Source organism: Mesocricetus auratus, unplaced genomic scaffold (genome assembly GCF_017639785.1).
Source record: "Mesocricetus auratus isolate SY011 unplaced genomic scaffold, BCM_Maur_2.0 Super-Scaffold_4256, whole genome shotgun sequence".
Classification (NCBI taxonomy): domain Eukaryota; kingdom Metazoa; phylum Chordata; class Mammalia; order Rodentia; family Cricetidae; genus Mesocricetus; species Mesocricetus auratus.
The window spans coordinates 112,679,617-112,692,197 of NW_024429182.1; the positions used below are offsets into that span (position 1 = coordinate 112,679,617).

Here is a 12,581-nt window from a genome sequence, read left to right on the forward strand (position 1 = left end):
GGATGGCATCACCTACCAGGATGGACTGGACTCACTGATCCCAAACTTAGATCTCATGGAGGCATTTCCTCAATTGAGACTCCTTCCTCTCTGATGACTCCAGCTTGTGCCAAGTTGACACACAAAAGCAGTCGGTACATTTCTCATGGACTTTTCGGAAGTCCTGGTGGAAGGTGGGTGGAGGGGGGCAAATGGACATGCTCGGAGCCGTGCTCTCCTTTCTTTTGTCTTAAAAGCAACGAAGATTTATGGTGATTTTTAAGTGTGTGTGCACCCATATGCAGGTAGAGGTCAGAAGAGGGTGTCAGATCCCCAGGAGCTGGATAAAGGCAGATGTGAGCCATCTGACAAGATCTACAAAAGTAGTAAGCTCTGTTAACTACTGGGCTGTCTTTCCACCCCATCCTTTATTTCTGCCGAGTCCTGCTCCTAAGAGGTGTCACCTGGATTTAAAGTTCAGGTAAACAACAGAGACTGTCAAGTCCAGTCCTTGTTATCTCATTCCCACTGCTGTCCCTGGAGTTGTCCCACTGTTATCCAAGGAGTTCACAATGCCCTATGTTCACACACACAGCCAACGACCTGCATGGCCATGCTATCTGAGCCACACAACTCTGGGTCTCCACCCTCCTCATCCTCCATTTCTCTGAATGTTGGCCCAGGACTCCGCATTTCCTCCTCCCAAGGTCCATTGGCCCTGGCTTCTCATTCCATTCTGGTTTGTGGAGGTTTTATTCCTTTGCCTTTGCTTCTTGTTTGTTTGTTTTTGTTCTCACTGTTTAGTAATCCCTGAGGTCCCACTGTTTAAGGTACAGCGACTCCTGCTGAGAAGAACCATTCATTATCTGGCCAGTTGCTGCTTCAGAGTGGCAGGGGCAGCTGAGCCTACACAGTCCTTTCAGGGGCCTCCTTTTGTCCTGGAGCCTCCGGTTAAAACCCTGCTTTTTCACCTCTTCTCTTGGCTACTTCCCTCCCATTCTCGACAGCAGCTACCCTGGCCCTGGTCATTTCTGACCACAAAACCCCATAAAATTGGGCTGAGTCACATAGTCATTACTAGAATGTCTGTGGCGCACTTTTCTGGGTACTCTTGCTGTTTCTCTAATTGGTAGCAGAATTTGCTTGACCTTAACAAAAAATCTCCTGGTCTGCCTTTCCTGGAGCCTCACTTCTCTCTCTCTCTCTCTCTCGATAGTCTTTTCTTCCCATTCCTTCTGTTTGCCGAATACTTGGGTTGTGGACTATTCAGACTGTTTATCATATACAGTTACTACAGTATATTCTAATCAGAATATACTAAACACCACTTCCCCTTAAACATGGGAATAACACTGCTGCTTTCACAGCCCCCTCTGGCCTACTCAGTCTTGGCTCCTCTTTAGAACTCAGGATACACTTGTCCTTTGAATTCTGACTTGCATCTTCCCAGCACACCCCCTTGCTGAAGAGTGAGTTAGCTCAGTTGTGGGCGGTTACACGATTTCTTTCTTACTAGCTCCTGTGACACTGCCCCTGCCTCCAGATTCCAGCATCCTGATGCTCTCATTTATTTTCAGTCCCATCATTTGCATTGTTTCCTAACTACAAGAATATTGCAGTCCATGTATTAAGAACTTGGAGATAATAGAGAATAAGTGTAACTAAAAATCACATGTAACCTCAACATTAATATACTAGCTTTGTCCCATTTATAGTGAACTGCACAAGCATACCACATACACACACACACACACGCACACACACACAGAGAGAGAGATGATAGAGAGAGAGATATGACAGAGAATATCTTTTTCTCCTTGCGTGAACACATATTGAATGTGCATTGAATTAAAGCAGTTTGACTTAGTGCTGGTGGTGGAGCATCAAAGTCAATGTGACTGTGATCCAGGCTGAAGCCAGATGTTACAGCTTTTGAATGACAGTCTGACATTGTAACAAGCATGAGTATTGCTACTATTTTTATTGTCACTTATTAGTGGTATTCAGATTGCAGGAATTGTGTTTCTGTGTAGGCAACAGTGGATTTGGCACTGCCCTGTTAGATGTATGATAAAGCTGTGTAATGTGTGTGTTTGCAGCTGAGTTTTATGAAGAAACAGGGCAAATTGGAGCTAATTTATAGTTCCCTAATAGATTCCACTTTTCTTTCTCTCTTTGTCTTTCAATAATTCCTGTGCTGATATTGATTCACTATAGGTGTGGCAGTGTGATTTTGGAGGTTTCACTCCTTGAGAATCTTTTTGCATAACAAACATGACAAATGATTATTAGCTTAGCCTAAAAAGACATGAAAAGTCCAAAAAAGACCTTTCCTTGAAAGATGCACTCTCTAAGCAAACAAACAAGGGAGTGAAATCCTGAAGATGGTTTATTATTAAGGTAGTTTACAAAGTAATCCCATATAGATATAGATGATACATTATACAATTCCTTTTTTCCTCTTTAATTATTAGGTATGGTTCTATGTATGTCTTTGCTTAGAAAGAACATGACAGTCTGTGATGGTAAGCAAGCTAATCCTTTCTCAATAGTTGTAGTGTTTATTTGATTTTCATTTTTAATTATTTTGTCTGCGTCTGTATATACATATGCATGTGAGTGCCCTTGAAGGTTCAGAAAAGTGCATCAGATGACCTGGAGCTGGAGTTACAGGTGGTTGTGAGTTGCCTTATGTGGGTGTTGGGAACTGAGCTCCTACTCTACAAAAGCAGCAAGTGCTCTTAGCTCCTGCCCCATTAGTATGATATATAAACGGGAGCATGTTTATGCCAAGCTGCACACGTGGAGGCATTTTCTCAATTCCAGTTCCTTCCTTCCAGAAGACTCTAGCTTGTGTCCAGTTGACAAAAAAATCTACACAGTACAGGTTCTAGTGTTCCCATCACTGCCCTCCCCCATGATGTAACTTTCTTCCACTAGTCTTCACCTCTTAAAGTTGTCACCATGCTCCAAATGCCACAGACTAGAGATCAGCTCAGAGCCTGTGACATGATGTCCTCAGAGGGCCAGCCTAGAGGGGAGGCATCCTAATGAGTTAGTAGAAAGAACTGATAGTAAGTAGAGTCATGGGAGTCTCAGTGAAGATAAATGACAGGAAGAAGGAAGTGTATTCCCCTCTTTTTAAACAAAAGAAAATAAAATCTAGAATCTTGTGTAGACCCTTTGGGCACATTCAACATTCAAACCAAGACTCAGAAGCTAAAGCTGCCCAGTAGGTTTTGGGCAGATAGAGAGGCTGAAACCTGGAGTTGGTGGATCCCCAACAAATACATTCACAAAAAACTTGCGTCCTGCGCTGTTACTTAACTCTAGCTCTTTCCTGTAAGATTATTCTTCTAATGGTGATATTTAATGGCAGAATGACTTTGTCTGTCTGACTATTCCATAATTTTCTCTTTGTGTCAGGCATGTTCAGTCATTTGGTTTCTGGTCAGCCTTAGAGTGTCTTTGGACAGTCTGTGTGCATCCAGTCACTCCTTCTGTTGCTTAGCCTTCATGTCATCATCGTGAGGGAACCCCCACAGTAGAGAACTGGTCTCTTGTGGTTCCTTTAGGTAGTCACCTCAGGTGTTTGAACATGGCTTCATTTCTTCCTTTTCCTCAAAGACCATATGTACTCCAGGCTGACAGACTCTGCCTCTCATGGGTTCTATCCGCATCTGATCTTTGCCTCACTTGAGGTTCTTGAACTTCTGAGTGTGCAGAAGCAGAGCTCTGAGTCCCTGGCTAGGTCTCCCACTAGTTACCCACACTTTGCTCTTTCTCCTCCTTCCTGGCCAGACTGCCTTGGCAAACCTCAGCATGGGTTGGAGCCTCTCTCGGTGACAATGTGTCCTGTGTACTTTAACCCATTCCCACCAGGTGTCTTAACCAGTCTTCTACATGGCCAGTAACCCCAGCTTTCCTCTGAAGGTCTCTGGCTGTGGGGAGGCCTGGTGTGCCTCAGGAGTAAGACCCTTTGTGTGCAGATGCCCCACTCTGCTCAGACCTGTGACCTGTGTTCAATACCTCTGACCGTCTTCCTGCGCCTCTGTTATTTGCTTTAAAAATGAAGTCCAAATGTGCAGAGAGTGAGAGACTTTGGATCACTTAGCCCTAAATGGATGTCTTCATCAAAACCCTTCCCTCAAGGCTCAGGTAGCTATGCAGAAGAGATGGTGGGAAAATTGTAAGAGCTGGAGAAAAGGAAACTGCCAGAGGAAACAGCATCTTCCAGGCACACTAGGGCTGATGCACATGGGGACTCACAGGGACTGTGACAGCACACACCAGTCCTTCACAGGTTTGAACCAGACAAAGTCCCACATTGAGAAGGGGAAATGGACACCAAGTGCCACCCCTAACCAAGAAGCCATTTGCAATTAATAACCACAGTTTTCTCCAGTCGAGTGCTACTAGCTGTATCAGCCACAGTCTATGACAGGTCTGTTACCCTAGAGTAGCTGACTGAGACATAACAGACTCCATTTGTGTGCGTGTGTGTGTGTATGTGTGTGTGTGTGTGTGTGTGTGTGTGTGCTTGTGTGTGAGTGCGTGCGTATTTTGTTTCATTTGGTACTTTTGTTTTATCATTGATTGTTTTGATTATATTTCTAATTTTAGTTTTGGAGAGAGAATGAACATTAAATGTGTGGATAGGGAGGTGGGGAGGATCTGAGGAGTTGGGGGAGGAGAAAAACATGATGAGAATATATTATATGAGACCAATTTTTTAAAAATAAAAACCATACAGCTTAGCACAGAGACTCTGGCCTTCAGCCAGAAGGAAGGAAATGAAGCTAGTTTATGGGCATGAACACTGATGACAGCCTGTATGCTGACACCAGTGTCTCACAGCACGGTGGGGCCTGGGGAGACAGGATCCACTGGTGCTACCATTGCTTATGGAGGAGGCAGGGCCTCTCCCCAGTCTACATGGTCCATTTCTTGTCCCCAAGGCTGAGACCTGCCCTCTAGAAGAGTCTTGGTATCCAGTCTTGGATGATTGCTGCCAGAGAGAGCAGGGCTTGGCTTCTCCCTCCTTTCCTGGTCCCAACCGTAAGCCCCTCCCATTTCTGCCACCTCCTGCCCTGTTGCAGAGCCCGGCTCATCCCGCCTGTGGGATGGGTATGTCTTACAGAGGGCCACACAGCTGGTTAAAGCCTGACAAAAAAACCTGGATGCAGAGTTCTGTGGTCCCTGTTAGCACTATTTTTCTGAGCATCGTGTGGCGAACATCCCACCCTGAGGAGGGCCTGTAGGAATCGTGCGCCCTGCCTTCTCTCTGGAAGAGGAAGGAACCCTCCCTCACCCACACTTCAAGAAGAATCCTTCCTAGTCTCTCCCTGAAATGTTTTAGTAACAAGCTGGATCTTTCCTTTATGTGTCGCAGCTGCACAAGACATCCAAGCATCCAGTTTTTCAGAACCTAAGCAGTTAATGCTGGAAATTTTGCTGCAAATAAATTGATCAGTATGCAAGACAGTTGTCACGGCTGAATCATGGTCCACGGTTAAGGTAAACAGATCTGTGATGACATTTTCTGAGCAGAATACAAAATGCAGTGCATTGGCTCCCAGGGGTTTCTGACATCTTTTTTCTACACGGGCAGCGTATTCTCCTAAGAAGGTGTTGTTCACAAGGAAGAAAGGTCTTTGTTCAACCCTCTGAGAAGGTAGGGCTGGATCATTTGATGTGCTATCTGTGACGAGTGTCGCTCTGGGAAAGATGGGTGGGGAGAGACATTTCCTTTGCTTAGCACCCTCCTTCCTCTTCTCCCACCCATGGAGAGAGCCTTTGGACTTTTTATTTATTTGAACAATCTTGACAATCCTCCATGTGTTCGTATTGTGAAAGTTTGCGTGTGGTTAGTTTTCTCCATGTGAAGATCCAGGGCTGTTTTCTCCTCTGTGGATTCCCATGAAACAGCCAGGAAGAGGGGAACAGAATGTCTTTATGCATTCCCTCCTCTTCCTTTCACCTTCATGCTCTCATTTTACCTTTTCTCGGGTTATTCCTGCCTGCTCTGTTTTATAGGAATCCAGCACAGCGTGGCTGGATCTGAAATGAGCACCGGTCCGTAGCTGGATGCTGAGCCATGGACCGGACATGCTGTATGTGTTGTGGTGAAGCCTGCTTCACTTAGTCTGGGCTGATGTTCTGATGTGTGCACAGCTTAGTGGCAGCTCTGTCTAGGAGCTAGCAAGCAGGCATTTATCCTCTCTGTAGTGGGGCACATTGTTTCCCAGGTGGGGGTGGGGTCAGGGGTGGAATCCTTGCAGATGGGGTTGAACTGCTGGAGGTGCTGATATTTCTGATTCCGGATTGGCCACCAGTTACACTGAGCAATAAGCACAAAGTCATTGCAAGAGAGTTACATTGGACATGGGGGAATAATTGAATCCATTGAGAATGGCATTTAGGGTCAAAGGATTCCAGAAAGTTCCAGCAACTGAAAGTGAACCAGAAGATGTGCCCTTCACAGGTGGCTGGCATGGGGTGTATTTGGGCATTGTGGAGCAATCAAAGGACTGCATTCAGGAATGAACTTCTGCCGTGCTTCTGTAGTCCGTGGATAGGTTATCCCAAGGGTAGCCTCCTTCAGGACGCCTCCTGGAACCTTCCCTGGCATCCCAGGAGACAGGGCTTTCTCTCTCAGTGCCAGCAGCCTTCAGTGTGAAATGCCCAGCCAGCTTCATGCTCGGTCTCGACTGGGCCTTTAAAAATCTCTGACTGCCGTTTGGCTTCTAGCACAGCCTGTGGCTCAAAATAGGCTTTGCAAATGGTGCTTATGATCCAGACAGACAGCCACCCCAGCAAAGGAAGGGTACCTGGTTAATCCGGTTTCTTAGCTAGAGTATGGGTGGAGAAACTGAATGCAGGGCCTGCGTCCTCTGGGTTGACAGACACAAGAGGCTATGGATGCACTTGTCCTTTGCAACAGGTCCCAACACAGAGCTCCTGTGACAGAGTACGTGTAAACTTCCAGCCATCCCAGCCGTGGTTTTCTTCCTTCTCCAAAATTTTCTGCCCATCCAGTGTAGGAGGATCAGGTGACCAAGGTTTTTTTGGGCTTTCCCTTTTTGAGCCTTCAGGCTGACACACCAGTATTTTGAGACAGTGACATCATCTTTCCTCTTTGGGGCCCTGTCATCCCAGCCCTGGTCTCTCACCTAAACTGCTGTGACCTTCATTCTCTCTCAGGAAGCATACAGGTAGAGTGGGACCGTGTCTACACTCAGGAGGGAGGGGCCGGTTGGAAACAGGTCTTCTACTGGAGCAGAATCTAAATGACCAGGGAGTTAACTGGATGAAGAGGAGGATGAGAGTTTTTTCTCACCAAGGACGTAGCGTGTGCAATGGTCCTGGGGTGGGAGGAAATGGTCCTGGTGTGGTACAAGGATGGACAGGGCTATGTGACTGGAGCCAGAATGATGGGCAGCAGAGGTGGCAGCATCCTGACCATGCAGGAACAAGTTGGTCACGGCAAGGACTCCACACAGTGGTGAGAATAAAGAGAAGTTGAGAATGAGAATGGACTGCTTGGCCTTCCCCCGTCCTGGGCACAGATAAGAGGACCAGGGTAGAGCAGAAGGCTGGGGTGTTACCACCCAGGGGGTAGCAGGGTAGCAGGCTTGGGGATCTGCAGAGGTGATGGAGGAGGTCCCTGAGGGGAATCGTGGATAAAAGAGGCTTTCCGGGTTGCCCTGGAGTCCTGGTGAAGAGCAGCAGCTGGCAAGGCACATGGCAGAAGGGCCAAAAAGTGGTGGCCAGGGATGCAGCTCCTGAGCAACAGAAGAGATGCCTGAGTAAGCTGGGGAACGGATCTCATAGAGAGGGTAGGAACAGGGGAGCCGCGCTTGGCCACCCCCAGCTTTGGCCCCTCTATGCATAACCCCAGACCTCTTGGCGGGGTCGTGAGACCAAGTCTGAGAAGAAGGGCAGGTGAGTGAGAGGAGCACAGAGGCAGCCGTATGTCGGTGCTTGGCCCCTGCTTTAAACTTTCCCTCGCACAGTGGAAAGCCCTGTGTCTGCTTTAAGGTGGTTTGCATTTGACATGTGGTGTTGCTGGAATGCATTTGAGTTTCTGCGCCGCACCAGACTTCCTCCCTCCTTGCTGACTGTGAAAAACCCCCATCTGTATTTGTGAGGCTCATGTCCTTCTTGCTGAAGCCTGGCCAGGCGCTGCTGATCTGCCTCTAGGGAATGGGAGTTGTGAGCAGGATGCACCCAGACTTCCTGGGTTCCCACACCAGCATGCTGCAACCCTTTGAAGGAAGCATGGAGCTGTAGGAAACTGCCAAGCCAGTGGCCATGTCCCTGCCCTGCCCAGGAATGAGAGCAGGTACCATGTTATTGTGACCATGCCAGTGTATGGTGTGTGTGTGTGTGTGTGTGTGTGTGTGTGTGTGTGTGTGTACATCTCCCGTTAGTACCTTCCTTGATCCCACAGCTAGTTGTTTGCATGCACATTTCATCTGTATGGTTTGTATGGTGTGTGTAAGTGTGGTATGCATGCATGCTTAAGTGTGTGAAGTCTGGAGAGGAGGTGACAAGAGTGGTGGGGACACAGGAAATGGAGGCTCACTGCTTCACACAGCTCCACTGGAGGAATACGGTACCTGGCCTGCTGACCCGCCCTCAGATGTGGCCAGGTGCCCCCTGGCTCAAAGGTCAAGCATAAAAGGATGGCACCAGCTCTACTCAGGAAGAAGGCTATCTCAGGTAGCCCAAGCTGGTACTGTCCCCATTTTCATGCTTTGGTGACAGCAGTTCCAGGTGATCACTTTGGGAGGAACAAGGGTCCCAGAATGTCCAGGTGAGCACTTTGGGAGGAACAAGGGTCCCAGAATGTCACCTTCTCTGCACATGTGTGAGACAGGACCAGAAAGACAAAAATCACAGAAGTGCAGGGAAGAACCTCATGGTAAGATGGTTGTGTGTGCTAGCACCCACGCATGTATTTAACTGAATGAGCGTGCTTCCTCTGTGCCAGGAGGCACATCTGAGTGATGTGCACACATGTTAGTGTCTGTCTCTGATCCTCATACCTTCAGACATGTGCTCCCATTTTACAGATAGGAAACCAAGGTGCAGACAAGAGATTTGCTCAAAGGTGTGTGTGTGTGTGTGTGTGTGTGTGTGTGCACGCGCACATATGCCTAAGATAGACACACATACACAGAGAGAGCTCTGCTGAAAGATACTCTTTTCCTGGGGAAAAATAATACAAGAGAAGGGGAATTTCTTCTGGTAGACATCATACATGCTTTTCTGTCCTCATGGCAACTCTGGGATGTAGGTATTCGCCTGACTTTATAGACGAAGCTTGGTGAGCTTCCCATAACCCCGCAGCTCAGTTGAGTGACCCCAAACCATGGCATTTCCTGTATGCCACACGACTTTGGGACTGGGACTTACAGCCTCAGTATCAGTTCATCTCTTAGGGTAGCTGGGCCAGGGTCAGCCAGGGCACCCTATTTCTGCCTGCGCACCGTGAGGACGTAGTTTGTGGTTAGAATGTGTGCAGGCTCTGCCCCTCTCTCCCTCTGTGACTAGGCACCCACCTCTCCCTGCTGAGTTCTCCAGTCTGTGGCAAGGGATGCCTTTGTATCCACTTCATGGGTGGATGGAAGTCAAGCTCATGACAGGAAGGTGGCAGGGTTCCAGGAAGACAGTACCCAGTATAAATCTTGAGCAAAACCCTGTCATTGTTACTGAGCCAATCTGTTGGTCACTGGGCATGCCTGTTGGAAAGGGCATTGACAAGGTTTTAACATTTGCTATTGTGTTTGTGATACTCAATTAACACATCATTGAAGTAATATTAAAATAGCAGGTGGTGTTCAGGAATGGCTCGGTTGGTAAAGTGCTTTCTATACAAGCATGAGGACCTGAGTTCAGATCCCCAGAACTACACATGGAAAAGGCCAGGCATGGGGGTGCATGTCTGTAGTCCCAGCACTAGGGAGACAGAGACAGGGGGAATCCCTGGGTCTCACTGCCAGCAGCTTAGCTGAATCAGTGAGCTCCAGTTTCAGTGAGACACTGTTTCAAATATTCAAGTGGCAACCAGGTGGTGGTGACCTTTAATCCCAGCACTCCAGAGGCAGAGGCAGGCAAGTCTCTGAGTTCAAGGCCAACCTGGTCTACAAAGTAAGTTCCAGGACATCTAGGACTGTAAAGACAAACCCTGTCTCCAAAAACCAAATAAACAAACAAAAATGCAGGTGACAAACAATTGAGGATGACACCCAACCAGTGTAAAACTGACTTCGGCACACATATGCATACATGTACAAACATTTATGTACATACATACATACACACACACACCACACACACACACCACTGCACACCACACACCTCCTCAGTCCCCAGACTGGCTTGTGGGGCCTGGATACTTCAATGTCTGTATTCACGCTGCTACATTGCCTTCCCAGAAGACTGTCTTCATGGGCCCCAGTTACAGTTACAGGGCTGCTCTGTTCATCTTACTGGCTACAAAGGGTGATTTCTTCTGACTCAATGTGATCACCAGGGTACCTTTCCCCTTACTTGAGTGTGAAATTCAGAAACCCTGAAGCAAATCAACACTGCTCCATAGGGTGATTCTGCTTGTCAGTGTTTGGGCAGCTTGGCTGTATTTGGTACCAGGTCATGGTTTAGACCTAGCCAGGAACACTTCTGCAGCATCTTCTAGAAGAATCTGGCAGTCTTTGCCTGGTTGTACATCAGTTAAAGGGGACAGCTGCCAGTTTGGAAAAGCAGGCAGTTACCTTTCCAGAAGAGGTACCAGCAGACCACATGGGTGTACACAGGCAGAGGAAAGAGACCTGTTTTCTATTTTGCTGGAATCTATTAAAGATATCTCCTAAACCATCAACATTGGAAACATTTAACCTTTAACATGAATGCAAGTCTCAAAGATTACATCTTCCATTTGGTTTATTTGATATCTAGAAGTGTATTTTGGTTACTAAGATGGCATTGGATTAAAATGGAATATCTCTTCCTTAAGTAATTGTGAAAAGTAGACACGGGACAGATTTCCTCTCATCACAAAGAATGCCTGTCTCACACCAGTTCCTCATCCCAATTAAATCCCAGCACCAAGCGAAGCCGTTTACCAGCACTGTGTTCATAACTTTAGTTATGCTGTCTGAATATTTATTTTCCCAGACATTGTGTTAGGCTTGCTGCATACATTATTCTTAATTTTAAAATATAACTTTATAAGATAGGTGTTTTGAGCATGTCATAGATGGCACTGTGACCAATAGTAACCCAGTCATTCTGGTGGCAAGCACCTGTTTGAGCGGCTTTTAGAACTGTTGGACTGCAGATCAGCTTGGTCTTCCTCTTAGCCCTCCTTAGGTCATTGTTACTGAAATGTATTCATAGGGAGGAGCTAGAGAGCAGAGAGAGAGAGAGACAGAGAGAGACAGAGAGAGAGACAGAGAGAGAGAGAGAGAGAGAGAGAGAGAGAGAGAGAGAGAGAGAGAGAGAGAGAGAGATGCTCTTAGGGTGATGGCAGGATGGACATTCATTGGTCAACGGGACACTTGCGCAAAGCCATCTCATGGTCTTTGCCTTGTGTCCCTTATCTGTCTAAAGACAGGAATGGAACTTCTAAATTACCTCCCCCATTTTCTTGCCAGCCAGGGTTTGGGGAGCTTTTACTTTCTGCAAGTTGGATCACAATTGGCAATTTTGTTTTCCTAAAATAAACTTCAATGGTTATTATCTTTTTTGCTATACCAGGTATGCCTTTCAGTTGCCATACCCCTCCTACTCTGAGCTGGAAGTGACTGGCCCAGAGAAGCAATGAACCTTTGGAGGTTTGCAGATGATGGTCAAGATCAATTCCACTCAGATGTTCCCTTTACTCACAGGCATTGAGGTGGTTGGCTTCAAAATGCTAAAACTAATGTTGCATGGAGCACTAGCACAGCAGGCAATAAATGTTGTTTCCAGAACCCTAGACATTTATTATCTACTGGATTAATCCAAGTTAAAGTAACTTCTTTACATGGGATTTCTCAGTATGTGTGCAATGGGCATTGGCATTTTTTAATATAGGAGATGGAAGCTCAGCTTTTCCTGGTGTGTTTCCTCTGGAGCCCTTGCCCCTGGAAAATGGTAAGGGATGACTACTCTGGAGAACTTGCTTTAGAATGTTATGACCTGTAGGTTCACCTTGTCTACCACAGACAGCCCTGACTTCCAGCTTGAGACACAATAGAACCTGGGGCTTTCAGCTGCTATTTCAGAGAGACATAGCATACCTTATCAGAAGCAAGTTGTGATGAACCTGTCAGGGCGTCGCTGTAACTGCTACATCACAGTCACAAACCCAGGAACTGCCCAAGTGAGGGATTATTTTCCTATACTTCCCAATGTGTGCACTCAAGACCACCACAGTACTCAAAACTTTGTGAATATTTAAGATTGTTATCAGTATCATCAGATTTCAAAGGTTCAGAGTGGGATGGCTCAAATGTGTGTGTGTGTGTGTTTTGCCTGTAGGATAGCTGTCACATGGCTTCCTAGTTTCTATAGTGATAGCCCCAGGAAAAGTGCAGCAGCAGCCTCAGTGGTCA

General features: G+C 46.9%; 1 protein-coding gene across 9 annotated transcripts in view; it reads left to right on the forward strand.

Annotated features, from left to right (window-relative positions):
• Arnt2 (aryl hydrocarbon receptor nuclear translocator 2) overlaps nt 1–12,581 on the forward strand; it is a 148,849-nt gene that overhangs the window by 25,434 nt on the left and 110,834 nt on the right. For 4 of the 9 annotated variants that reach the window (XM_040729064.1, XM_040729041.1, XM_040729044.1 and 1 more), the window contains exon 1: nt 7,851–7,923. The exons of 1 other annotated variant lie outside the window; for it this stretch is intronic. In XM_040729064.1, coding sequence (XP_040584998.1) covers nt 7,866–7,923 — 58 coding nt within the window. In that variant the 5' untranslated portion in view covers nt 7,851–7,865. Of the gene's footprint in view, nt 1–5,249; nt 5,497–5,518; nt 5,654–7,094; nt 7,194–7,850; nt 7,924–8,160; nt 8,324–12,581 lie in introns of those variants that run through there. 4 more of the 9 variants (XM_013118935.3, XM_013118934.3, XM_013118936.3 and 1 more) reach the window with 4 other exon arrangements.